General features: G+C 43.7%; 1 protein-coding gene across 2 annotated transcripts; it reads left to right on the forward strand.

Moving 5' to 3' along the window:
- The first annotated feature begins 937 nt into the window (after positions 1 to 937).
- Positions 938 to 26,318, forward strand: rassf5 (Ras association domain family member 5). Of its 2 annotated transcripts, none has more exons than XM_035905116.2 (6): positions 938 to 1,808; positions 13,298 to 13,425; positions 22,173 to 22,286; positions 23,225 to 23,558; positions 23,646 to 23,761; positions 23,882 to 26,318. In XM_035905116.2, exons 1-6 carry the CDS (start codon positions 1,040 to 1,042, stop codon positions 24,023 to 24,025), a joined length of 1,605 nt encoding a protein of 534 aa, XP_035761009.2. In that variant the 5' UTR covers positions 938 to 1,039; the 3' UTR covers positions 24,026 to 26,318. The 2 variants fall into 2 exon arrangements, with proteins under 2 accessions (XP_035761009.2, XP_006784457.2); XM_006784394.2 differs by having other exon boundaries at positions 22,176 to 22,286.
- The last annotated feature ends 1,053 nt before the right edge of the window (positions 26,319 to 27,371 follow it).

A 27,371-nucleotide genomic window follows, 5' to 3' on the forward strand; every position in this document is an offset into this window, starting at 1 on the left:
TTGTTGGTTAGAGACTTGTTAGTCTGCTGCCCAAAAAATGCTGTTTGTCTTGCAGTACTGAGTCAGAACCTTTCATTTTGCCCCTGACAAATCCCCTCCATGCAAAATAATACTAAAAATAATAGTGAAACTGAACAGAGTCGACAACAAAAAACTCAAAACAGAAATCAAATCATTTGAAAATACTTAGAATCGAAAGCCCCCATTAGAAATAAACACACATAATCACAAAAAGTGATTTTGTCCATAATTTAAGAATTTAAACCTTAAATATAAAAGGGATTTGACACAAGATGAAAATATTTACCTGAGGGGTCAAAGGTGAACTAAATTGGTGGTAATAATCTTTGGTGTAAATTCAAAGTCTACATATCTAATCCTCTTCCGTAACATATATCTGGACTCACAGCATAAACTGAACTTGACTGGATGGCGGAAGCATACAATCTCGAGGTGGTAATTCCACTTTAAAAAAATAAATAAATAAATTGAGGTAAACATGTGGCATGTCAAATATCTTGGCCTTTAATTTGCTGTCCCATTAAAAACAAAAAAAACAAAACAAAAAAAAAACCCACTTGAAACGGACTGTTTAAATAAGAGACCTAATTTATCATTTTTAAGCTATTCGTTTCATTATACATCCAGTCCGTGGTATTTCTCTGCATATCCCTGAACTGTGATTCTTTAAGAATGCATTTTCTGGTTTCAGGAGATTGTTGCTTTCCCTTCATTTACAGTAAGTGGCCGGGTGGAAACAAATTTCACTGACTCGTCATCAAGTTCAATATCACCCAGTGAAATGGGCTGGTTAGCGTGCTAAAACGTTAAACAGAAATTCATGCGCGCTACTATCCCTCGTGTCTTTGGGGAAGCGCGCTCGCGCTTTAAAAGTGTCGTGTCCCCTTGCGTCACTACTACAGGCGTGACACGGCGGGGAGAGCGGAGTTTACAGTCAGGGCACGGAGTGAAAACACGCACACTGAGACCCCTCAAACAGACGAACACACGCGCTTACAGGAGGGGGTTTGACAGGATAATGGCGTCTGTGAGTGTGGTGGGGCAGCAGCCGGGTCCGCAGTTCTTCGGGCAGCTCGGTGGCAGGAAGAAAACCACCCTGCCGAGGAAAAAGTCCTGGGAGATGTTCAGGAGAAGCTCAGGGAGCGGGGAGGAAGATGTGTCTGTCACTGCTGGAGGAGACACAGGGACGGTGGTGAGAGGAGGAATGATGCCCGGTGAAGGATGCGGGGCTCCGTCCGCCCATTCTGCGCCACGTAGCCCGGAGCAGCAGCGGGACAGCGGCGCGAGCACCGCCGCTGGGGCACGGCAGAGTCACAACGGGCACATCACCGGCGACTGCAGCAGCAACAGCTACATGGACTGTCACGCCAAGCACACCGCCCGCGGAGGTCGGAGGAGCTCCTCGCTGAGGGGACCGGGCACTAATGTCATACCGAGCGAATCGCCGGCGAGTGGACATAAAAGATTGCACCGGCATCGGAGCGCGACGCAAGCAGACTCTGTGAACGGAGACAGCGGACGTCAGAGCATCTCCTTGCGGCATTCAGCGCCAGGGAAAAGCGGCGGTCTTCCACTGGAGCGGGTTACGCAGGGCAGAACCGGAGTGGTGAAGCTGGCTCGTCCCGAACCTCACCGCATGGAGGCCTGGTCCATCTTCTCTCAGGGGACGGACCCCCGGGTGAAGACGGAAAGGGGTGAAGGACACCGTTTCGAGGCCAATCCCGTTAAGCAGGACTGGTGTGACGCGTGTAGCCGGCAGGTCACTGTGGAGGCACTCAAATGTCAAAGTAAGTAGTTAAAGCAGGCTACTGCAAGTGAGTTGCTTTTTTTTCTTTCCCGTGGAAATGAGTGATTATAGGCTTATGTGGTGCCACGCCACACACTCGGTGTATACCTGCTTCATTCACTTGTGTGATTACTGTTTCATTTCCCCACACGAGACAGACTGCGCACGTGAATGCAGAGTGTTTTGAATTAGAGATCCGCGTCTTGTTCCTGCAGCGCAGTTTTTATGAAGGGCACGTTGTAGCTGGGTGCCAAACCATAGCCGTGGTTGTGTGTTTGTACACACACACAGACAAACACACAAAAATTGTGCATGTGCCTTTGTGAGTGACTCGGAGTGACAGGGAAGGACATTTCCAAAGATTTTTTCACCACAGGCAGCCAAAATCCTTCCACGGAAAGAGCATTATCTAGTTCTGCAGCTGTGCCTCCCAGAGTTCCCACTTTGCTACCAGACTTAGAGAAAGAGGGCGAGATGGAATCCACAGTGGTGTTCTGGTGAAATCCTGAGTAGTGGAAATGTCTGCTCAGACACATTTAATGGGGACAATATATTAAATACATCAGTCTGATGCTGTGGGATGTGAGAATGTGTTCAGAGACAGAAAGCAGCATCTGATGATGCCACTCCTAACATATCTGCATGGCTCTGTCACAGACAGTTTGGACTAGAACTCAACCTGAGGTACCTTTGTGCTTCTCTGCACACCTACTGCACATGCGTTCATCCTCTATGTGTGTGTGTGTGTGTGTGTTTGAGTGTATGCGGCTGCTGAGCAGGCATTGTGTCAGCAGTAGTTTGTCATGGGGAGGTTGGAGCTGCAGAGTAGTGTGAGATAAGGCGGGATAAAGGATGATTGGAAAGGGAGGGATAATGAATGAAGCAGGTTAAAAAAACAAACAAACAGTGAAACAAAACCAGGAGGAAATGAAAGAGAAAAATAAAGGATGGCATGTGGTTGCAAACAGTGGGTGATGGTAAGTGACGGGAATCAGGAGAGACAAAGAGCTAAGAGCAGAGAGTGCACAAGAGAGAGGGATGGAGGAAAAAGAGCGCAAGTTTGCCCGGCACTGCGGAGCTGTCTGATTTAGTGTGCTATCAGCAAGAGCTCACTGAGGCAAGAGCAGAAAGATTACTGGAGCATATATACCCACATACCCACAGAAACATGCACACACACAAAACACACACAGTTTCTTTACATCTCAAAAACTTCATTAACTTTTTCACTCCCCTTCACAATTACTCTCTTCATGGATAAAACCAATTAGTAGTACATCTGCTCTCTTTTATCAGAAGACATCAGAGGTGAATGCGGTGAACAGCCGTGAAGTTCAGCAGGCAATACAAATGTAGGCATTTTAAGGTATTTTTGCAGTGGAAGAAATGCAGCCGTGACTGCCAAAATAGAAACGGCACGCACGCACCCCGCTCCCTGCAAATGACAGGGAGTGAGAGACAGGAGGCCCTGCAACCATAAACAACCATCATTCTCCATCTTTGTCTGGTTGCCTCACTCGCTCGGCCTTCCTTTAATTTATCACCCTCACTCTTGTCTGTGTTTGCTTTGTTGCATACGAAGCCCAAACAGCTGTGCAGTGTGCACCCCTGGGACAGTTGTGGCCTTGCTCTGCACTGGAATCTGTCAATCTCCCAAGAGTTCCCAGTCTTCTAGTCTGCTGCTCTGTTGGTGTACAGGCCTTTGACTTTCTTCTGCTGCCCTTCTTCTGTGTTTTTTTTTTTTTATCTTTATTGCTCCTCCTGGGTGATGGATGAGAATGTGATTTGTGGTAAAGCTTAAAGACTTTACTCACATATATGAGCCATATGTGACATCAGGCTTCAGTGGAGCACGACATATGAAAGCATAAAGACCAACACAGATTCTGATGACTGTGACAGTCAGGACATTTATGAGCTGCTTTACTGGCGCTAGTCTGTCCCATTAAGACCCCCCCCCCCCCCCCCCCCCCCCCCCCCGTTGAGCCCCTGTTCTTCCATTTGGTATCTTAAAATTTCAAAGCTCATTGTCATATAGGCAGAAAACATGCACACAGTTTATGTTGTGGGCCACATACGGCCCACTTTGATCTTAAGTGGGCCGTAAAGATGTTTAACTAAACATTAAACCCTTAAAATATCTTACGATAAGAAAAAGAAGTACAATTTTAACAGCATGTCTCAGTTTTTTATCTGATAAATGTTGAAAACTTTACTGATATTTCCATAGATGGTGATTAAAAAGGAACATTTCTGTCATTTAATTTTTTAATTATTATTACTTAATTCCTTTGGTTTAGCATAACTAGCCATGGGAGAGTTTTTTATCACCAGGAAAAGCTGAAAAACAGTCAAATGTCCAAAAATGTATGCACTGCTTCTTTTGCTTTGGCTGACTCTGGTCCCTAGGCCTTATGTTTGACACCGCTGCACTATACATACTATTACAACTTGTTATAAAATGCTAATTTAAACACACTAAAAAGAAATGAGTGTGTAGCAGATACATACATCTGTAAATCTATACACTATACCAGGGAGGAGGAGGGGTAGGGCACTCCCACTAATCTCAGCTCTGAGTGTCTCCAGCCCTGGGATTATCTCTCCAGAGTGGAATCACTGGGATTACAAACAGACAGGATCAGACGTCAGATTAATATTTAATTAAAGCTTTCAGAGAAGCGTGCTGTTGTGGCACTCGTACACTGATATGCTGGATCTGGTCATCTATAAGACATGTGGCACTGTCTGTATTTACACTGTTTCTTCCTAAATGCTATTTTAACCTCTTTGGAGTTAATCCCTGAGCGTAACATCCAGGCAGCAGATGAACAATTCGCAATTTAATGTAGATGTAAGCTGATTTATAAGTGTCAAATGCAGCATAGCATGCTTTGGGATTTGTTAAATTTGTTATCTGGGGCCATTATATGCTGTATAAGAGGGCTATGAGAGCCTCAGAGGAGGAAACATGACTACTGACAATTGCAAGGATGCCCTTAAATGTCCTTATGTTTCTCTGTACATTCAGTTAAATAAACAGTTTGAAGGGATAGAAACGAAACATTTCAAAGAGAAATCAGAAGGAAATGAAAAGAAAACTGTCAGAGTTAGCATTTTTCCTCATTGGTTATGTTGTCCCAGCACAGTATAATGTGCAATAATAGAGAAAAAGAACAAAAAACCCCTGAAATGCCCCAAAGTTTTGAAGCAACAACCAGAGAATCTGAAACCTCATTTTACTTAACTTCTAGATTACTCAAGTAATTCAACTATTTTAGATCAATATGTTTTTCAGAGATTGTTCACGGTGGCCATGTTTGCATGAACTTGTACTTCGACCACCGTTTGTGAGCTTTGCTATCGGTTATTCTGCGTGTCTCTGCTTCTCATGTCAGAGGTTTGTTTGACAAGGTGAGCACCTGAGAGGTCAGTGATCCTCAAATTTATGACAACAGCAAAAGCATTCATGAACAAGTGTGTGAGCCCACACACGTCTCTGAATTTGTCTAACAGGAAGCCTGTGTAAGTGTACACACACACACACACACACTTTTCACCTCGGGGCATACCCCCTGTCTGTCCAGGGACTGTATTATTTCCCTGAACTCCATCCTTATCCTACCTCTTCTTGTGGTCCACACAGTACAGGCCTTGTCTCAGGAACTGCTTTCCTTTGGCCTTTTTCACCACTGAAGAAGAAAACATGGGAGGAGGGTTGTGTTAAATGGTTCATAACCTTCTTGTCCCTGCATACCGCTGCTGCGCTCTGCCAGCACTGAGCTGAGCTGAATATAGTATGAATAAGACTTCATCCAAAGCATTCCTTTGGAGCTCATGTGTCTAAAGTTGAAATCAAGTTGAGTCTGAGTACAAAGCTGCTTTGAGTATTGAACAGAGCTTGATTGAATGCCTATATTATAATCTGTTTATTTTTAATGTCGTTTCAGTGAGGCTTTACGCATCAGGGTGATTAATATGTTTAGCTGTAATAGAAGCAGAAATGTAGGACATGAAGGGTTTTGTTGTATTTTTGCAGAAAGACCCGTGTGGTGTTTTGTGTTTGCCTCACTTTGCATTGCCACTCTGCTGTATGTATATGGGGGGTTCAAGCAGGCTATATTTAGGTTGCCCTTGGTGGATATTGATAGCAGGACTGAGTTAGCTGGAGCAGTAAGGACCAATGAAAACATTCTCAAGAACCTGTTAGGTGAGGTCGATTCGGGGCATTTTAGACTTTAGCAACACACATTACATCACAGGTTAAAAAACAAACAAAAAAAAAACAAAAAAAAACAGGCACATCAGTGGGAAAAAGCAGTGAGAATAGAAGAAAATCCTTGTAATGTAATGGATTTGTGTGAGAATGGTGAGCATCTCTTTCCTTTGTACTGCTCAGTTCTGTAAGTGGGGCAGGACGAGAACTCTCAGGAGCTTTCACTCTTTCTCTTTCACCGTGCATATTAAGAAGCAACGGACTGCGTGTCACAGCGACCCACACAAACTCACACACACACGCACACAAGGCGAAGCATATCCTTCACACTGACAAGATTCAGTATGTCACTGTTGAGGGGTTAGACAGCATGGCTGACTCACTTCCTCTTCACCGGGATGTGGATTTCAAACCGAGGAGACAGAAAAGTGGGGAACGCGCTGGGAGCGTCTGCAGTGATGCCTGTGACGTCTGAAGATGTCATCAGATACTGAATGAAGTGAGGAAAGTCAGCCACTGATGGGACAGAAAGACTCCTGTTGCTATAAAGAGAGGAGAGAGGAGAGAGAGAGGCTCAGAGAAGCTAGGTCAGTGGTTGCATTTGGGGGTCTCTGTCTCTTTAAGCTGGCCGTTCTTCACTGCGGAGTGTGTGGGTGCTGCAGCAGAAACAGATAGAGGGAGAGACGAAGAGAGGATGAGAGCAGCGGTGAGAGAAGCAGCAGGACGACAGAGGAACAAGTTGTACCGCAGAGATTTGGGGCTCGTGTCCTCACGCTGAGGGTTGAAGACGACTGTTTTCAGGGGTAGACCCAAGGAGGACAGTGTAGGGCGAGAAGAGGGGGTTGAGCACTGGGGAGGGTGTGAGAAGTACAGGTGGAGGGGTGGCAGAGCGTGTGGAGAGGGGGCTGTTTATTCGGAGCGTGGCACCGGTGGCAGAGTGGCTGCGCTGGGATGGCAGAGGGGGGCAGTGGGGGGGCTGGCGCTGGTGCAGTCCTCAGAGAGAGAGGGGTGGCCAGCGGCAGGACAGGAGGTCCTCCAGCGAGGGTTACGCACACAGGACTGTGCCTGCCGGATGGTGCCACCATGTTCCATCCATGGCACAGATAGCACCTCCCGTCCCAGGGCAGGGGGAGGCGAAGGGGGAGGCAGCGGCTGGAATTGGGGCTGGGGGAGCCGAGCGCGTTAGGGTGGGCAGGACGTTTCTCGGCCAGGTTTCACTGTGTCTGGAGGAGGTGACGGGTGAATCGGAAGGGGAGGCCGGAAGCGCCTGCTTCGGTCAGGTGTCACGGCGGCTGGGCCGGCTGCTGAAGAGGCTGCCCAAGTCTCGTTCCTGGAGCGACAGCTTGCGAATCCTCCGACGATCATCCTCCAATGGATCTCTGCTTAACACCTCAGGTATGGAGATGATCAAGATGACTGCAGAGTGTGTACAAGTTGTGAAACCTGGAAACGTGGGCAATGGGGTGTTGATTAGTTAGGGTCAGTGCTCTGGACAAGGGGAAAGATGATGAGTAGACAGGTTGAGCTGGGTTGGCCTCAGAGGTCGGCCATGGGCCAAAATATTTGTGTATTGTGCGCACCGAGCCATCTGTCTTTGAAATGGGCCGGTAAGCTGTGTTAGTCTTTGTCAGTACCCCTAACGGGTGATCTACCCCCTGTGTGCTTTTGTGTACAGCACACAGTATCTAGAGTTTATTCTTAACCCGCACATTTTCAGTCTGCCTGGAAAAACCTCTGTAAGTCAATTATCATATTGACTTTCATATTTGTAGCAGAAATTTGAGATTAAAGTGAGCCTGCCTGAGGCTGCATGCCATTGATTTTTCCCATGTTTTCTCCAAATAGAGGACTAATGTAGCATCAGCACAAAGTGTGAATGGGTTAAAATAAAAGAGGCAGGGAGTGAAATGGTTGGGTGCTGCAGAATCATTGATTCAGCCAGGGAGTGACAGCAGCTGCTTAAACCCCCACCACCACTAAAAAACAAAGAAAACTTCAGCTTATTTTGTGTGAATGTGTGTGCACATCTTTTGGGGGAAGGTGTAGGAGCGCCCTCCTGTGTGAGCCTGATAAGAGGCTAACTAAACATGACTCAAGGAGCAGGTCATCATTGCACCACCTGAGTAACGTCATGCTGCGGCCTCAAAAGCTTTAGAAACACCATCAGTAGTACAAGCTGCTGCAGACAGATAGCAGCTATTTTTGGATGGTGTTTCCTCTAAGGAAACCCAATTCATCCTTTTAAGAATGAACCTGTCCAATTTGGATTCCTCTGTTCTGTCTTCTACTGCATCTTTAGTCTATATTTGTCTGCCAAAGAGTCTTATAAATGGTGGAGGATGCCCGGGGCGTCTTCTTAGATGCTGTAACCTGCTGAGAATATAATAACTGACCTGAAACAAAAGACACAGTTACATAATTATATCAGGGGAGGCTTTTGACAGTTCTTCCTGCCAACACGGGGCTATAATTTAGCGCTACTGCATATTTACAGAAATAACTAGAAAAGGGGCACTCTGTCAGTTTAAAACCACGTCGTCAGGGCTCAGTCTGTGTATCCGTAGCCCATCAGAGGTTGTGCTCAGAAGCCAAATGGAGGCCATTCCATTAACCATAAAGTACTTTTTAAGCATTAGCACATAGAACATGAAAAAAAAGAAACTGCACAACATATAAAACACCATATAGCTACGAAAATGTGTCAAATTTATTGCGCTGCTATAAAATCTTCCTGTTCTCTCAGTCTAAGTACAAGTAGTATCAAATCTCCTCATTGAGTCAAGCTATTAGTGGCTTATTAAGGCTTCTGTCGTGCACATTTTAAAAGTTTTGCCTCACTGGAACGCAGTTTAGTGCAGTTTACTATGCTGGACATTCTTCTATTGAGGTTTGAGAGTCATTTGTGAATTAGAAACTGGGAAATATTAGCACCATAGAATGATGGGAAAACTCTCAAAGTCTGCTTGCTTGTTCAGTTGTCAGCACATAACCTCAGAATGAAGCTTTACATTCGTGACAACAGATGGGGACATGTGTTAAGCAGCCTCAAATAAACGCTATATGGACATACTGTACAGTCAGTCTGCTTTACCGTAATTGTATTTCATTTAGCATGTAGTATTGATCCATCCATCCATTTATGACCGCACTTCAGATGGACTCATTTAGTAAATAGTAGGGTGATGGTTAGGTTGGGATCCATAACTTTTTATGGAAATTTTGCTTATTTGACATTTATGGGGCCAACATGCAGGTATGGACTTCATATTTTTTAAAAATGTGCTTTTTTTTATCGTGCAGCCTGTCGTCATTCCAAAACATTTACTAACGATGTAATCATTACCCACAAAAATATTCAGCTGTATTTATTTACAGCTCACAGCACAGACTAAAAAAACAAACAAAAATAAAGCCCACTTCCTGTCTTGTTTGTTTCGCTTATTCTCAGAGCATCTGTAACCTCGCAGATGGGAGTTTTGCGAGAGGAGAAGACAGACTCTGCCACGATGAAGATTAAAAATGTCAGAACGAAATATGAAATGACTGTTTACACAAATAAAAACAGATGTCAAGGGGGTAAGAGGGTCAGATTAAATTCAGATTTGGGATTAGATTAGATCTGTTCATGTCCGATGTGGCAGCATATGGAGGGGTCGTTTGAGTTATGAATAAGGCAGAGATGGAGACAAGTATAAAAACGGAACGGTAATATTTTTATTCACTAATGTGCCGAGAGATGAAGAACAACTACGCAGTAGGAGAACATGGATAACTGCTTCAAATCAGCTATGATGGGATCAGACTAGCTAAAGGCCCCCCAAAGACCCCCAAAGCTACTCTAAATCCTACAGAGCTCCCTTCAGGTTCATTAGTGTGTTAATATCCTCGCCACTTTTTTATCGCTACCTAACCCCTGTGTAACCCCTTCATCCTCAGCCAGACAAGGAGTAAATACAATATGCCCCCCCCCACCCCCACTCGTTTCTATCTGGAACCATACAGACATCCTCCATAACCAAAGACTCACTGATAATCTGTGTTTTTACCCACGCCTGTCTCTCCCACACCCACCATGTCGCAGAAAAAACAACCACAACCGCCCACATGCCCTATCTGCCAATTCTTGGCATAGTCAGATTTTTTTGATTGCGCACAGGAACGTCTCACAGTACTTCAACTGAAACTAAACGGGGAAGAAAACCCCCCCAGAAAGAATGAAAACAAACAAAACAGCCTCATCCTCCTCTGAGATCAGAATTTACTTCACAAATCAGAGCTCGTCCTCCTTCTTCTGCTCACAGCGGCTGTTGTCGACCCAAGCTCAACTGGTATATCCACGGTGACACTTAACACCAGAGCCCTTCTTCACGTTGAAACAGCACAGAAATAGCGCAGAAGGAAGCTAGGCTGATGACAGTGTACTTTGCTACATTCTCAGGAAAGTTTCTGAGTATCGTGTACCTGCTCTGCATTCTCTGCCAGCAAAGTGTCTCCACCTCATCCCCATTTAATCAGAAGTATTTTACAGGGGGAAAAACAACAATTCAAATCCTGAACCCTGTAATGATGGGAAAGAAAGCACCAAAAAAAAGCCCTATAGCTTTAGAAGAGTCCAATGTGGACAGTGGTTGAAGTTTTTTTGTTGTTGTTTTTGAAAGGTAGTTTCCAGCCTAATTTCACATAAAGATATGGAAGTAAAATGGCATTTCCTGTAAATATCTCCTACTGCAAAAATCTAAAACTCCAGCAGGGTGGAATCTATTTAAGATTGAGGAACTTCTCCACTGATTGGACGGTGTAAGAGTGTACTGTACTTTCCAGAATAGAAAGTGGAAAGCCCCTTTTGCAAGTCCCAGCGAGGAGCTCAGGGCTGGTGAGGTCAATTTTATTCGACTGCAATTACTTAGAAAACTCACACAAAAAAAGTGCTTACTCTTCTCCTACTTACTCTTTCTGTTCTGCCTGTGCGTACGTCAGCACGCCTGCATGACCTTCAGAAACCCTCTGGTTCACTGGATCTGCTGCTGCTCTTTTTTCCACCTGCTCATTAGCACTCATCTGAAGGAGTCGCATGTAATACCAGGCCTGCATGCACCAGCATGCCAGCAGACGCTCAAACATTTACCCTGAACATACAAGAAAAACCTGAGCTCAAACAATTCAAAAGAATGGGATAAGGAAGGTGCTGAAACCTGTACAGGAGCACTTCTGTGAATTTTCAAAATATTCCAAAACACTGAAATGCCATTTCCATTCTTTGTTTGTTTATGTGCGAGGCAGAGGTATGCTATCAGCGTGGGAATAACGTGAAGTTTAGGTGAATAACGTCTTGCTGACAGCGGTGTATCATGTAGGTGTTGAGCAGGGAAAGACATTCCACCCTTACAGTGTGGCTCTTAACTTTTGCAGTTACTTATCAGAGAAAAGGGTGGGGTTCGTCTTTAAATTGTCACCCAACCAAACACCAGCAGTGGTTTTTCTGTGTAAGCGTAGCCAAATGCAGAGGAAAAAAGGCACAGCGTGCCAGCAAGAGTGTGGATGGAGGGAGTGAATGAAGAAAAGCAGGGCAGGAAAGGAGTTTCTCCTTTTCCTTCCCTTGCGTGCTTCCTTTCTATCTCTCTTTCTCTGCAATGACCTCTAAAGTGTCACGAGCAGAGCATCCCCTATCTGAACTCTCCTCTCGCTTCAACACATCCCTCCTGCCGGTGAGGCACTGACGTCCTTCTCTCTCTGCTGAAGCTACAGACACACACCAGCAGTTTAAAGGTCACTGCAGAGAGGCATCTCAATCTGAAGTGACTTCTAAACTGTCACGGGAAAACTTTTTTCCCCACGTAGCCCGGCTTTAAAAAGCAAGCCCACCATTATCCAGTGTCTTTAATGCCCACATAGACCTTTCTGGGGGTTTTTTAATCAGTAGCGGATAATAATGTGAAACTGCTAGCTAATTTTCCAATAAGAAAAGCTCCACACACAGCTTTGTAATTAAAGCCCTTCTCTTTAACAGTGGTCATTAATTCAATTCAATTTCAATTCAATTCAATTCAATTTTATTTATATAGCGCCAAATCACAACAAAAGTGGCCTCAAGGCGCTTCATTAAGAAGCTTGTTACTATGGTTACTGATGCTGAGTGTGAGAGACGCAGTGATACCCCCCTCCTCTTTCCTCCCTCCCTCCTCTAAGAACAGCAGACAGAAAAACAACATGCAGGGCTCAGCCTGGCTTACTCATTCAGCTCTAGCTGCAGCAGAGGTGTAACAGAAAACAACACATGCTGATTTGAGGTTTGATCTCGCCGAGCGCATGAAGTATAGCCCACTGTGTGTCCTTTATGAAGCTTTAAGCTCAAAAACCATGAAAGGCGTTTGACTCAGAGCTTCCACAAAATACACTTCTCTCTTTGTCCGTGCAGCTCTATAATAGTAATCTTTTTTTCTTTTTTTTTATCCTCGTGCATGGATTATCTCACCAGCGGAGGAGAAGTGAGATCTGAAGCTGCGCGTTGCAATGGGGAAAGTCTCTGACCACAATAAAGTCAGCAGGGCATAAATAAGCAGACGCTGACATACACAGAACCACCTAGAAATTAAAGAACAATGATGGACTATTTGGGGACATTTTAAGGGGGGGGGGGTAGTTGAATCTATTCTTTTCTAGCTGGGCGGTCGATGGGAGTTGACCAATGGCAGCATTGCACCATTTGTTCCCTTTAAATGGAGTAAGCCCATCAGTTATTGCGGTGCATTAAAACTGTGTTACATTATGCGTTAGATTTTTAATGAATGTGACATGTTCATTATTGACTGACTAATGTAGTTCCACTGGAGGGGAATTTACTTCTCTGAGCAGTAATATTATGACAGCCAATCGATTAGATTTCACCGGGCCTTAAATTAGTCAGTATCAGGTAAAGTTGCTTGATTAGAGCACATGTTCAGGTATCAATGCCTCCAGTTTTCCTGAATCACTACACACATGCATATAATCTCTTAGCAGTTTAACACCGTATAAGCTGTGAGTCTGCCCTTAGCCACTAGATGGAGCCAGATTTCTGTGCAAATGGATCTTTTGCATAATTTCGCCTTTGATTAAGTCAGAACTGGGTCTCATTTATAACTTACATGCGACTAATCACCATTTCACACTTTCACAGGGGCCACATTATTAAATCACCACGTGATTAAATTCGCTGCTGTTCCCCCTTGGTTCTGCGCCTCTGTTCTTGTCTCTGACTGGAGTGTTTTGTTTTTGTGTGTGTGTGTGATCAACAGACTGCAGCTACACATGTCACCTGGAGTGTAAAAGTAAAGTACAGATTGACTGCAACAAGAGGGACAGAGAGCCCAAGGAAGCACCTTCTCCCAGACGGCACAGCTCCTCCACAGGTTCTCAGTGCAGGGTAAGTATTTTAAAAGACATGACAGGAAATGGGTGCCTTTTTTTTTTGGGGGGGGGGGGGGGGGGTACAGAGGAAGAGTAAGCACTTTGACGTGTGCAGCAGAGGTGTACGTGAGTCAGGGCTGGGTAATGGAAGAGTTCTTTCCTTCCGTGCCCACACTTTTACATAACCATCCTCCACTTTGACTGCATGCGGTCTCTCCTCCTTGGCTCTCCACTTATGAATGTATTTATGCACTCATTTGCTTTTTTTGGTCACAAAGTGTTCCCAGGACAAAATATGCTACGTCACATTAGCGTCTGCTCTCCCACTTTCATGACTTCTCTTGCCGCCCTCTTTCTCCCAGCTTTGGCTCTCCACCACCTCTCTCCAGCAGTGTAGAGGTTTGCTTCTGGATGTCCTAACTTTTGGATTGCTTAATGAGTTTATTAAGTGCTTTTTAGTTGCATTGACCACTCAAATGGCTTTATTCACACACCCATAAAGCACTTTATCTATCTGAATATACAGACAGGAGGAGCCGGAGAACCACTCACACTGCAATTAGTGGACATTCCTTGTCCACAGCACTAACTCTGTGTACAGGAACCTTATTTGTTGCTTGCTCTATATCAGAGTTTTTAGATGTTAAAGGAATATGTCATTTTTAGTATCCATGGATGATGGTAAGTCAGTAACCTATAAAAAGAAGAAATCAACAGTTTTAAACTTGAAATTCAAAAATCCTATTCTCCTACTGTACAAGTCCGGAGGCGACCAAGTGATACAGTAGTTATGCAAAATCCATCCTCAAAATAGTGCCTCATTCACTCTTTGTGTAAGCACATGGTTGTGTTTAGGGACCTATAAGATCGTGAGTGTGCTGCTCTTGGCATGCCATCCACAGTCACCCACGCAATGTGGTCCATCCACACACGCACGGACACACAGATATCAGGCACAAGAGTACTCTGGCTAACCAAGCAGGCCTGCAGCAAAATGTTGGCAGCTCCTCTTATGTCCCGAGGTCATCTAGAGAGTGTGAGCAAATGCATAGAGAGTAATACAATCAAAACAGCGTGCACAGAATTGGAGCAAAGTGTGTTTGTCGTTCGATCCAATAGCACCACTTGTTCTTTATTCGTTTCAATCAAAATCTCTAGTGGAACATAAATGCCACAGTCCCAGTTGTTTCCTTCAGTTTTTAGTTGTTTCTGGTGTCATTTTGTTTCCGTGCATCATGTTTAGCATCAGTTTCCTTGTTTCAGCGTGTTTGTTATTTATTTGTCTTTCAGTTATTTCCTGTTTTACTTTGAAGGTTTATTTTCTCATTTGTGGTGTTGTTTTGTGTACTTCCTGTTTTTGTTGCTTTCCTTTCTTTGTGATTGTCTGCTCGCCTTTCATTAGTTTTATATTTATATGTGCTTTGTTTACTTCACCCGCTCCTTGTCCCTACCAGTGTCTCATTTTGCAGTTAACCCCAGAGGACAAAATCATTATGAATTTTCTTTTTGGTCAAACTTTCCCAAGTGCTATTTTTAGTAGAGCAAGGGATTTTCATCACACCAGCTCCTATTTATACAAACACTAGTTTTCTTTAGAAATGATCAATTATTTCTATTTGGCAAAAGCAAAAGACATCAATTTAGACTTGAGAAAAAGAATTGTTGTGCTCTATGCTCATATAACAAGAGAGAGATATACAAAGTTGTCACAAAAAGTGTCAAGAACTGAAGAGAGCCACACAGTACAGAACGAGCCTGGCAGAGTTAGGAAGCAAAAGATTTCAAAGACTCTGGAAAGAAAACTAGTGAAAGATGTGTTTAAAGACCCCAGAACAAAATCAAAACTGAAATTCTCATAGGAGGGTTAATAGCCCTGTCTTCATCTGTCCATATGGACTTTGTGTTTCCCTTTGTTTGTGCTCAGTGCTTTTCCCCTGCATTCCTTGTGCTTCTTGTGCTCTTATTTTGGATTCTTGGTTTGCTGCTGTTTGGACTTTGTGTTTCTGTGTTTTTGTACTCGCCATTACCGGTTCCTGTCCTGTTTACTTCATCTGCCTTGGTGTCCTACATTCAGGTCATCTGTCCAGCTACACATGAACAAAAAAATAACGACAAAATTGCTTTTATGTATTTTACATTGAGGCCATTAGTGAGCATTAAAAGATTATGTCAGTTTTAGTGGCATATGAACTTAGTGACTGGTGTGCTTCAAACAAAGCCTCTTGAATGGCTAGAGGAGAGATGACACTTTGTTTCCTGCAGCCCCCTTTTTTTCCATTGCTCTGTTTTATAACTGTAACCATGTGTGTGTGGTTAGTACGAGTCCTTTTTGTGTGTACATCAGCAGAAATTGATCGCCTTTTGCCCCATATGGACGGAGACTGCTGCAGCCACACAAAGGATCATCACACTGACCAGGTTTCATCGACTTGAGACCAGTAGTGTGTGTGTTGTTCTAGTTTGTGTGCAGCACCCCCTGCTAGCACTCTTCTCCTATACTGATTACGCTGATGGAAGCGAGGAGCAGAGCTGCAGGTTATCAGTCATCAGCTGACTTAAACCTGATGAAAAACACCCCAGTAAAAGGCTGACACACTGTCGGTGCATGCCACAGTTTTCCCAAAGCTTATTGTGTGATTTTAAAATCTTGCTACATGCACTGAAGCAGCCGACAGACAGATGGGCACATCAATCTCAGCAGCAGCAAGCGTCGGCTGCTTTTTGGCAAGGGGGTCGCTGGCAGAGTTAGAGGGCAGGTTGTAGGGTCGCTCTGAGGTTAGGGGTCACGGTAATCTCTATGCTAACAGCCATCATTCTTCATTTTCTTTCTCTCTCTGTGGGCACCATAAGCCTATCCCCTCATCACCAAAACAGCAATGATTATGCACCTTTTTGTTGTAGTACTGTGTCTGTCCCTGCCTGTGTTTCGGTGCTGACAAATTAAGAGTCGGGATGGTTCTACATAAAAGTGACATTTACGGCGGTTATGATGGTTTCCAGTCAACCGTTGCACGCTGCACCCGAATATCAGCTGCAGGGCAGCCATCTTGCCCGGCTTCTGTGCTGCTTCCTGTTTGTGCTTGTGTTTTGTATGTCATACAGAAGCTACGGGCCTTCATATCTCTCACTCATCAGCATTTCTCTTTCTATTTACACATACCTCTCTCTTTCCCCTCTGTGAGAGGAAGTGGCCATGCTTTGCAGGGTGCAGTCGCTTACAGGAAGAGAGAGAGAGAGGGAGAGAGAGTGGAGGGAGAAGGGGGAGGGTGCTTGCAGACTGATAACACACTCAACCACAGATGGTTGAGCAAGGTTGCAAGAGAGTGAGGCGGTGAAGCTGGTGCAAAGACAGGCTGAGAAAAGAGGGAGAGGATAAGAAAGAGAGGAGCTGAGTGTGAGGATTCTGTCCTTTTTTTTGGTAACATTGTCAAAACGATGGGAAGGAGAGCAGAGAGGAGGTAGCAGGGGATCTGTGAGCATCTCGTTTCTGCAGTCGAGGAGCTCTGCTGCTGCTATTTACCCAAGACCCTGGGGACGGATGGATGCTTACACAAATAAATGCCAGCATAATTGACTTGGTTGTGCATGAGGGACTTTAGTTGGACTGTTATTCGCTCCTTCTCAGTGGGTCTTCACAGAGACACAGAGCAGGATCAAAGCAGGATGTGGTGTTGCTTGCATGCATGCCTTAACGAGTGTGTGTTTGTGGGCATAACAGGTGCTCTCAGGTGAGCGAGCTTAACTTGAAACCAGTCTGTAAGCTGACTCCATCACTCCGCCGCGTGCCTACGTTTGTGCGTGCGTGCGTGTGAGGTAGTTACAAGCTTTGCGTAAAAGTGTCTGTATGTCTAGCTGAGAATACTCAGGTGCACATACAGAATGGCCTGTTTGTGACTCTCACACACACTCACACGCATGACAGGAGGAAGTGACACGTCTGTTGCTCGCTCTTGCATTTCCTGGTCGTCTCTCCGGTAGCACCCAAAGTGCCGAATCGAAGCCGAGTTCACCTGTTTCGCCCTCGCAGGTGGGATCTAAACCCTCTGGATGCATCAGCACAGGAGCGCAGACTATTTCTGGATGAGTAAAGGGCAGTTGTACGCGTGTAGACTCTGACTGTGGCCAAGCGTCACTTCGAGACAACCCATCGCTTCCTCGAGCTGCCAACGTGCTACTCTGGTGCTTTTCTGGTGCCAGAGGCTGTCCTCGGACCTCTCCATGACCGTCAACACAGTGCTGACCCCCTCCATGACCAGCAGTAACAGCATGAGCAGTGGGTACTGCAGCCTGGATGACGAGAGCGAGGACTTCACTTTCTTCACAGCCAAGACCTCGTTCTTCCGCAAGCCTAGGCAAACAACTAAGGTACAGAATCAGGAGTACAGTCAACCTGATAATTGAAATTTTAATATCAGAGCAAGCTCAGTCGGTGCGCCAATCGTGCCGGCAAACAAACTCTACTGCACTTTTTCTATATTTAAAAAAACGAAACTTTTATCCAAAAAGGAGAAGTTAGGAGAGGAAGCGGTGGCGTTTGTGCATGGTTAAGTAGGCCTCTAGGTGTGAGTGTGTGTGTGTGTGTGTGTGTGTGTGTGTGTGTGAGAAAGTAGGAAGGGGTTACTGTAATACAGCTGTATTGTTCAACGTTGATCTGTTGGCTTGTCAGGTTTGCTTGTTTTTAACCGACTGATGGAGGCTTCTTCTCTACAGTGTGTGGGAGTGGAGAGGTTTCCATAGAGGCAAAGCTGATACTTTTGCACGAGAGCAAGCCTGCGTGTGTGTGTGTGTGTGGGTAGATGTGTGTGTGTGTATACTGTTTAACTGCACTTTTCTAGTTACCATAGCAACCCATTGCTGGTTTTACTGGCAGTCTTCACACTTCCTGAGATTTAGTTTAGCTCTACTGTACATTCGGTGACCTGATTGTGTAACAAACCATAACCAAAGTATTTAAAGTAGTACTTGAAAGAAAAGCAGCGCTGTCAATACTATAGACAAAAAAGAGAAAAGAGACCCAGGAAGTGGGAGACGGCCTGACAAACCAACACAGACAGTTGGCGTTCATGTAAAACCTGCTCATCCCCCTTCTTTGCTGTTCTTGCCTTGTGCTGCCTTTGGTGTCTGACTTGAAGAAGGTATAATCTCTGAATAATTGACCAGCTGTGCTGTCAGGTTGTGGAGTTTGGGTTGCAGCCAGGCTCACACAGAAGGGTAAGGAGGCTGACCTGCCTGATCGGAGAGAATAGAAGCTGCCAGCTGATTGAGACTGATGACCCCGACGCCCTGTAACCAAGAAATATTATATGAATTATAATGTAGTAGCACTGTTAGCTAGACAACATGGTAGCTAGTCTACATACCCAATAGAAACTGGATTGTGTGCTTGTGTTAAATGCAGCCCTGTGGGGCAGTGTGTCTTTAAAGAGCAAAGTGCTCTGTTTATCCTCGTGTTTGAATATGGAAAAGGAGTATGCAAAGATCTGAGCTGCATCTTGTAAATAGAGACATTATCATAAGTTTTGTGCATAAGGAACTGAACTGAAGTGTCACTGTGCAGGCAAAGCTTACTCTATGATTGTGTTTGCATTTAAGTACACACACACATATTCATCCAAACAGTTGAATGGAGTTCATGTACTCTTTTATCTATGAATTATTTCCAGAGCTGAGCCTTTTGCTCCAGATTAGCCAACCATCTTGAATGTGTGTGTGCGTGTGCGTGTGCGTGTGCGTGTGCGTGTGGCAGAGAAAGAGAGAGAACTGCTATGTGCCGTTCTCTGGTATAGTTCAAATAAATGAGTTATAACACTGATATTCACCCGGAAACCTGTAACCTTTTATTCAGAAATAGACCGTGTTATGCTAATAAAACAAGAATATTGTGTCTATTACTTCCTCCTACATTATCTTAGCCAATAGAAACTCTGATATGATCCAAACACATCAACCTGTCGTGAAATCTCTCACTTCCTTCAGTGTACAACCAAGTGTTACTGTGTCACGTAGCTTGCCTTATTAGCCACCTAGCTACCTGTGGGGCCCAGTCCAGAGCATCAAGTGATGCTAAATCCAAACCAGCTGAATCAACTGTAGCTCTCGTGTTAGTCATTGCACAGATGATTGTTACTGCTTGCACTCAAACATACAACATATTAAAAACTGAGCTACAATCCTGCTCTAAATTAGTATCGCAGTGAGACCACGAACAACAACCGTAGATATCTGCAGTTTCAGTCATCATAAAAAAATGCAATAAGTTGTGGTAGTAAATCTATTTTGATGCTGGTGCTTAGGTTTGTGTGTGTTTGTTGTGTGAGTGCACACTCCTGCACAGACCTGCACTGCTGGCAGTGATGGCACACACACAGCGCTCTGTGGGCTGTGAAATAGAATCAGCTTGCAGTTCTCCTTGACACTTGACCCAGTAAAGACAGCGCTCTGAAACAAACCGCTGACAGTTTGCGTGTGCATAGGTCCATGTGTGTATTTTATGTATGTGATTGCATGTGACCATCGCACACTGTTCAAAATGTTTGTATTTTTGTGAAAACGCCCATCACTCGTCATGTTGTCGGTCTTACAAGTTTGAGTTAAAAAGGTCGTCAGGTGATACACACAGACAGGTGTGATACATGATTTCATATCGACTACACTCCCGTGATATTTCAAGCAGTCGTAAAACCTCTTGTCCAGCTTCACAAGAGTGAGAGCATCAACACTTATCTGCGTCACCTTGGAGGGACTGTCTCAGTGTCTGTGTATGTGAGAGACTCTTATGTAACAGTCAGAGATGTTTTATCTATGTTTTTCAAGCTTTTTAGATACACAGTACCTTTAGATGCATTCAGCAACAAATTCAGCTAAGAACAAATTTGAGTTGCTTCAGGTTTGCCTCAAGCGCCCTCCCCACCACTGTGAAGCTCAATCAAGTAGCATAATAAAAGCTGTGTATGTGGTAAAAGTGTGGTATCTAAATTATGAAAACAGGAGCGTTTAAAAACCAACATGGCAACAAGAGCTGATTGTTTCATATGAGACTGAGACAGTATAATCAGATAACTTATTATATGTATGCATTAGATGATGGAAGTGTGCTTGTACATTGGCTAAGAGACTTTCAAGCACTTACAGTCTAAAGATATCTAACTATCTAATGTAGTGAAACACTTAGCTCCGGAGCCAATAATCTATAGTGCAAGTCCATCAAATGTGTTATCCTGGAATGTCTCTGCGACCTGGTCACAGTCAGGGCTTTTGCCGACCTCACAGGAACGAAAAGTGTACTATTGTCCGGCTCTATTGTCCTCTGATCACTCTCGCTGGTATGCAGACAGGCAGGGCAGGGCACTGCTTCTGATACATTTATAAACTCACATACAAACGCAGGAATTCCTGCGAGGTTCTTTGCATTTTGTTGCTTTCCACTGCACGGAATTCTCGATACGAGTCCGCTCCTCCGTATCCCTCAGATTCCTTTCCTAACCTTGGATTGCACAATGTGCTCTTTATTTTATTTATGTTTTTATGAATGCAGCTGGGTCAGTAAACTCAGTGGCTTTTTATGGGTCTTGTGAGATGCAGAACAGAAGGCTTCAAATTCCCTCATGACAGAGATGCTTACATTCATGATCCAGATATGAGGCAAAAACACTCGTATTTGGGTCCTAATTAGTAAAACATTTTATTCTCAAAGGCCACCTTCATTCTGCTGCACTGCTGCAACTTTGGCATTTTTACATAATTGTGGGACTATAATTGGGCAGAGTCTGGTAGCGCAATAAGAAGAGCAACAAAAAGAATAAGCAGTGCAGCGTTTCCCCTGCCAGATGCCCAGTTTTAGCCAGAATGGGTCCTTTTATTTGTGTTGTTTGTTACCATAAGGGTGCACTTATTGCATTTCCATTGGAAAAAAAGAAACGGTGACTTCATCTTCAACCTGAGGACTTCCCTCCAGAAACCATAGCTGCATCACATTTTCTCTCTCTCTCACACACACAAAGACACATAAGCTCTCTCTCCCACCTCCCCGGAAAATGCAAACGAACAAGTAGAAGGGAGGAAATTTACAAAAAAAAAGCTATTGTGAGATAGAGAAGATGCATCCCACTGTACTAAAAATAACCTAGTCAAACTCTGTGTTGCTAAGGCTGGCTCAGCAGCCGCTTTTTCATCACTCCTTACCCCTTCTTTCGCTGCCTCCCACTCTTTGACTCCCCCTCGTCTCCTTTCGTTGCATCCTTCCTTTCTCTCTCTCTCGTTCTCATCCTTATTCACAAAGGGAAATGAGTAAGAGGGAGGCAAAGCTGTCAATATTCTTGCGCTGAGATGCTGAATGCACGATTAGCTCCATTCACAACATTTCCTGTCCCCGTGCAGAGCTGCAGGCTAGTTTAACTATGCTTTAGCGCGTATTCAAAGCCCATCAGCTGCAGTCAGAGTCAGCTTTTTCTGTGTGAGGATGGCAAAGATGGAGGGCAGGGTAGTGTCAAGAGAGACCACCCTGCAGGAACTGGCCTAGATTCTCTTTAGTCTTATTTGTGAGCCAAGCATGACACCCACTAGGTCTGCAAGTCTGTGTGGCAGGTGAAAGGGTTTTTCCTGATTGTGGTTCATCTTTCTTCAGAAACTTGAGCAAAGACTATTAGACCGTTTTTGTTTTTCTGGATAGATTGAAGCGGCACCATCTGCTGGTTAAAGATAAAACATTCCTGCTGCTTGCAACAGTGGTGCAGTGCTGATAATAATTTTTTCTTTGCCTCACAGCAGAATGCAGCAAAGGAAGAAGAGAAGGGAGCGACAAAAGACCTATCAGTGGAAGAAGTGCGGGCCAGGATTGAAGCGTATAACGCTCAAGTCACAGAAAATGGAATGAAATTGGTGAGGGTTTTGTTTTTTAAACAAATTTGTAGGTGGTGTAAATTTGTAAATTTGCACTATTCAGTCTCAAAGTCACAATGAAACCTTATTATTTTAGCTTCCCTTTTTTCATAAATGCACACATTAAAAACAACCAAACAAATCTGGATGTAGTGTAGAAAGTAAAATATTAAATTAGGAATAGTATTTCGGATAGGCTCCAGCGCCCCCCGCGACCCTGAAAAGGAGAAGCGGAAGCGAATGGATGGATGGATGGATAGTATTTCGGAATACTTAGTTTGATCAAATAAAGTAACACACTTTTATATATGTAGCTTTTAACTGTTAAAAACAAAAACAAAACAGAAAGTACGGGAATGATTTGAAAAACACAAAAGAGATGATAAAAATTGCTTCCCTGTCGGAAGCCTTGATTTAACTTAGCTTACAGGTGCAAACACCTGGGACCATTCAAAGTTCATTTTGGTCTGCAACATCACAAGAATAACAACGCACCAGGAAGTGGCTGCTGCCGGCAAGAAACATTTTTCTCATGAACTATGCAAACAAGATTAAACATGTTAGAGTGCTTTCGGGCGGTGGTTGGTGTTTTTTTTGTTGTTTGTTTTTTGACAGGCCTGTTAATTTTCATGCTGAACTACAGTAGGCCTTTCATAAGTAACTGCTCTGTCATGTTTTTCCACTTATATTCGAAAAAAAAATTCATAACTGTAACTAAAGATTCATTTTTTAAAACTTGTACCTTTTGTTAAGTTCAGAAAAAAACATGTCTTTCACATTTTCCTAATTTCCATGTTTCACTGTATTAACCTGTCTATAAATTGAAAGATCTTAAACCACCACAAGTTTGGTGGACATTAGATCCTAAACGGCATCATTAGGCTGCATTTTGTTACTTTGCACACATTAATGCACAACCTTTCCCTCTCTTGCTGTAGGCTTCAGACGGCTCATACACAGGCTTCATTAAAGTTCACTTGAGGCTCAATCGACCAGTCACCGTCCATGGCGTGGACCCGTCAGCCTCAGAGGGTGCGTCCAAGCAGGCCAGCGACCGCCTCCAAGCTCCGCCGAAGGAGCAGGAAGCTACAGACTCTGAGCATTCAGAGAAGAGAACGTCCTTCTATCTACCAAGCGACAGTGTGAAGCAGCTCCACATCAGCTCTCAAACCACTACAGGAGAGGTCATCAAGGGCTTGCTGAAGAAGTTCATGGTGTTGGACGATCCACGCAAGTTTGCGTTGTACAGGCAGACGCACCGCGACGGACAGGGTGAGGACAACACATGTGCAGCCGCTGGCTCGCGTGGTTTCCAGAAAAGTAACTGGTGATATCAACGCTATGTTTTTCTTTTTGCAGACCTCTTCCAGAAGCTTCCTCTCTCTGACCACCCTCTTCTTCTAAGGTTGATTGCGGGACCAGATCCAGAGCAGCTCAGCTTTGTGCTTAAGGAAAATGAGACCGGAGAAGTAGAGGTGAGAAGGCACAGAAACATGCATAAGTTTATTACTAAGCTGCAAATGTTAAGTAAGAGGGTAAGTGCCTCCAGAAGTGTTATAAATCTGCTCCTTCTCTTTTCCCTCTTAATCCCGCAGTGGCATGCATTCTCTGTCCCCGAGCTTCAAAACTTCCTGGTCATCCTTCAGAAAGAGGAGGCGGAGCGCATTAGAGCAGTGGAGCAAAAATACACTGTTTACCGAAAGAAACTACAGCAGGCCCTTCAACAACATACCCCCTGACCCACGTCACACATAACGTCATGGCTTTAACCCAGGGAGAGACTGACCCTTTGAACTCCGACACCTTTGAGATCTATTCACAGAGCGGAGCCCGAACTAAACTTTTCTTGGAGCTCCAGATATACACGCGGACGTGCACACATGTTCACACGTGGTTACATAGCCTTTCTCAGGACGCATATGAGCCCCTCCCACCGCCACCACAACCCCCCATACGTCGCCTCCTTGTGAAGGGGATCGGGAGTCGAAAGCGCTGTAAAAAGCTACTGAGTGTGTGTTGTCTTCTAGCTGATGGGACAAATAGTGCCAAGGACGCTTGCACACACACACTCATACACACAGAAAGATCTGTACTGTAACTCAACTCGAGTTGAGACTGATAGATTTGAATAAGTGGTGTTTGTAAAGATTCCCTCTTCTTCTGCTACCGCTGCTGCTGCTGCTACTGCAAGTGTTACTTATGCATGAGTCTGAGCTCATCTTCCCTGCACATAGACTTAGGATTAGAACAGTAGGCATGATTATTTTTTTCTGCATCATGCAGGGATGGAAGGACAATCATACTGTGTTGTTCCTGGAAATGATATATCAGTTATCAGAAGATGTGCTATTTTATCTCTCTGGAGTTCTAAGGGAGGTATTTAGGGTGGGAGTTGAAGTACTGGGAACCCGTGCTTCTCCTTAGAAAATGTTTTCTTAAGGAGTTTCGAAATGTCAGAACAGGTATAAGAAAATGAGATCCATTCTGGGCTTTTTCTCAGGGAGCATGAATTGGGAACAGAGAAAAGCTAAAGGAGGAAAAAGATAGCCCTGTTCCACGTAGAACAAGCTCGTTTTAGCCTCTGCTTATCTGTTCTTATTTGCTAAATTCAGTCGGTGCTTCTTCAGCCACACCCAGTTAGCACCCATCTCCATGCTCCTGCAAAACATACACATAATCCAGACATGTTCCAAGATGATAACTGTCATATAATTTCCATTTCCCCTCTCACTTTAATCGCAATCAAACTTGCATGAATTCCACTTGCAAACTGCATGAACCCCACCTGCGGAGAAAAGCCTGCCGAGGGAGGTGTACCACAAACCTTTATGGACACACTTTATGTACGCTGATGGAGTTGTATATTAAATGTTACAGGACTTTGATGCCAAAGCTTAGAGGGGGCACATCTGCCGAGAGTGATTAAAGCGATTACAGACAAAAGTTTGTTGAATTAAAGGTGGTGTATGTGAGGAAAAACGGATTCTGTTTTGCACATTTACAGTAGACGCAGGTTAATGATGGTCCACACATCTGGGGCTGGGCATGCATTTAGGTTTTCTTGAATCTACATGCCTTCCAACCTAAAAAAAAAAGAGAGGAAATAATAATATATAAAATTCATGAACATGGCTATGATGTACCAATGATGTGTTTGCAATGCATATGAATTATGTAGACACTGGAAAAAGAGTGACAAGGTTTAACTTAACTGTTAAAATGAACATTTTTAGGTATCATTCCTACTGGTTGGTTTGTGTGTGTGTGCGTCTGTGTGCGCGTGTGTCTGCACTCTCATTTAGGGCAGTGAGGATAATGTGAATAGTGTTTTTAAAATGAGTGTGTCTGTCAACAGCGCTCCATCATTGGGCCTCACTTACAAAGATGTGCATTTAGTGCACGTATAATGTAACGGATCCTAACTGCACATTAGCTGGCTGCTAAAACATCTGGAGTGCATGCATCACAGAAAACATTCAACAAAAACCTTGAAGTTCTTATGCTTCTTCATTTAGTGCATAAAAGTACTGCTACACGAGGCCTGTTGTCCGTGAGCACATGCGTCCCTCTGTACTGTTTGTGTTTGTTTTTTTTCTTCTCTTTAACGCCACCACCCAAAGCCTGAGCCGTTCCTGCTGGCAGTGCCTTTTTTTTCTTGTGCCCCTGTGTACCTATGTACTGTGTGTTTCAGCACACAGGTGCCCGAGTTAAATGTATGGGTGCTTTCGCATGTGTGCAAACCTGTGTCCCCCGGGTGGTGCTGTTTCTCTCATTTTTCCTTCTTTCCTGTAACACTCATGTCTTTCCACCAAACCCTCTGTGGGAATGTGTGTGTGTGTGTGTGGGTTTGCGTGTGCGTGTGTTATTTATTTCACGGTTCACACCATCCACATTGTTATTATGTAAGGGATGTGTAGACCTGATGCTTTTATTGCGATTTTATTTTGTTTTATTTGAAGAAGTGTGTGTGTATATCAGTAGAATTGTACAAAATATGAAAATGAAATAAAAAAGGAAATTCCTTTATTGAAACTTTCTCCTTTGTTTGTTTTTTTTTCTTTACAGCAGTATAAAACATTTCAGTGAACAATCTTATACTGTTAAATCAATACTTATTGTTAAATGCTTTACTGCAATACAAGAGGTCTGTGTACAAAAGACATATAGAGCTTAACAAATTTATTATACCACCGCTCAATGTAAAGTCACAGCTGCTCTAAAGTAACAGTACTCACCAGTATGTGCAAGCTCTTTAATCAAAATTATACTTTGGCAACACTTTATAATATATCCCATAACTAAGGTCATAATTCCCCTGGAATTAAATTGAATTATGAATTTGTATATTTACCTAATGGTAGGTATGCTAGAATAAGGGGGTAACAAGTAAGATTTTTTTGTTTGTTTGTTTGTTTGTTTGTTTTTACCCCCAAAACACATAACTATACCGTAAGTAAGTGAAAGTAGTGCAAAAGTAATTTTAGGTTCTGCCTAAATTCTGGGTGTTTTATAAAAAAGGAGACAGAAATTACACTGATGCTCAAGCAATTTTAAGTACTGTATGAATAATTTTATACAGTACTTGGCAATTTTGTGTAATTTCTTGGTAATTTTGTGGAAAAACAAACATTTCCCTGGCTTACATTGTAAACACACTGTACTTTTTGGGTTTTAGGGAGTGGTTTAACCTTGCCTAACTTCCAGGTATTTTACAGGGAAAGAGACACTCCTTTCCTGTGAAATCCTTTTGATGGCTTGAACAGTGATGTGAAAGGGAAAACATTACATTAGCCTTACCTCCATCAATGTAAGGTCACATAGCCCTGCAAAATGTTATGGTATTTATTTTTTCTTGTAGGTTAATAAGGGAGAAATAAATGGACAACTGACCAGTAAAACATCCATCATGCACATCAACATAGTGAACATTAAGTAAAGACTTAAAAGGGCAAGTATGCCCTTAGTTGCAGGCCTTATTATAAAGTGTTATCAATGTTTTTAATGCTAAAATATGATTATTGTTTTTATCCATTGGCTTTTCACATTTACTGTTTTACATAAAAGCAGAAAAAAACTATAAAGCAC

The sequence above is a fragment of the Neolamprologus brichardi genome, chromosome 5 (assembly GCF_056152115.1).
Source record: "Neolamprologus brichardi isolate AB-2024 chromosome 5, ASM5615211v1, whole genome shotgun sequence".
Lineage (NCBI taxonomy): Eukaryota > Metazoa > Chordata > Actinopteri > Cichliformes > Cichlidae > Neolamprologus > Neolamprologus brichardi.

Bases quoted from the DNA above. Each gene is read 5' to 3' on its own strand.
- rassf5 (XM_035905116.2), top strand. From the start codon at position 1,040: ATGGCGTCTGTGAGTGTGGTGGGGCAGCAGCCGGGTCCGCAGTTCTTC. The intron at 22,287-23,224 runs GTGAGGGTTTTG...CTCTTGCTGTAG, and splicing joins CAGAAAATGGAATGAAATTG to GCTTCAGACGGCTCATACAC. The intron at 23,762-23,881 runs GTGAGAAGGCAC...TTAATCCCGCAG, and splicing joins ATGAGACCGGAGAAGTAGAG to TGGCATGCATTCTCTGTCCC.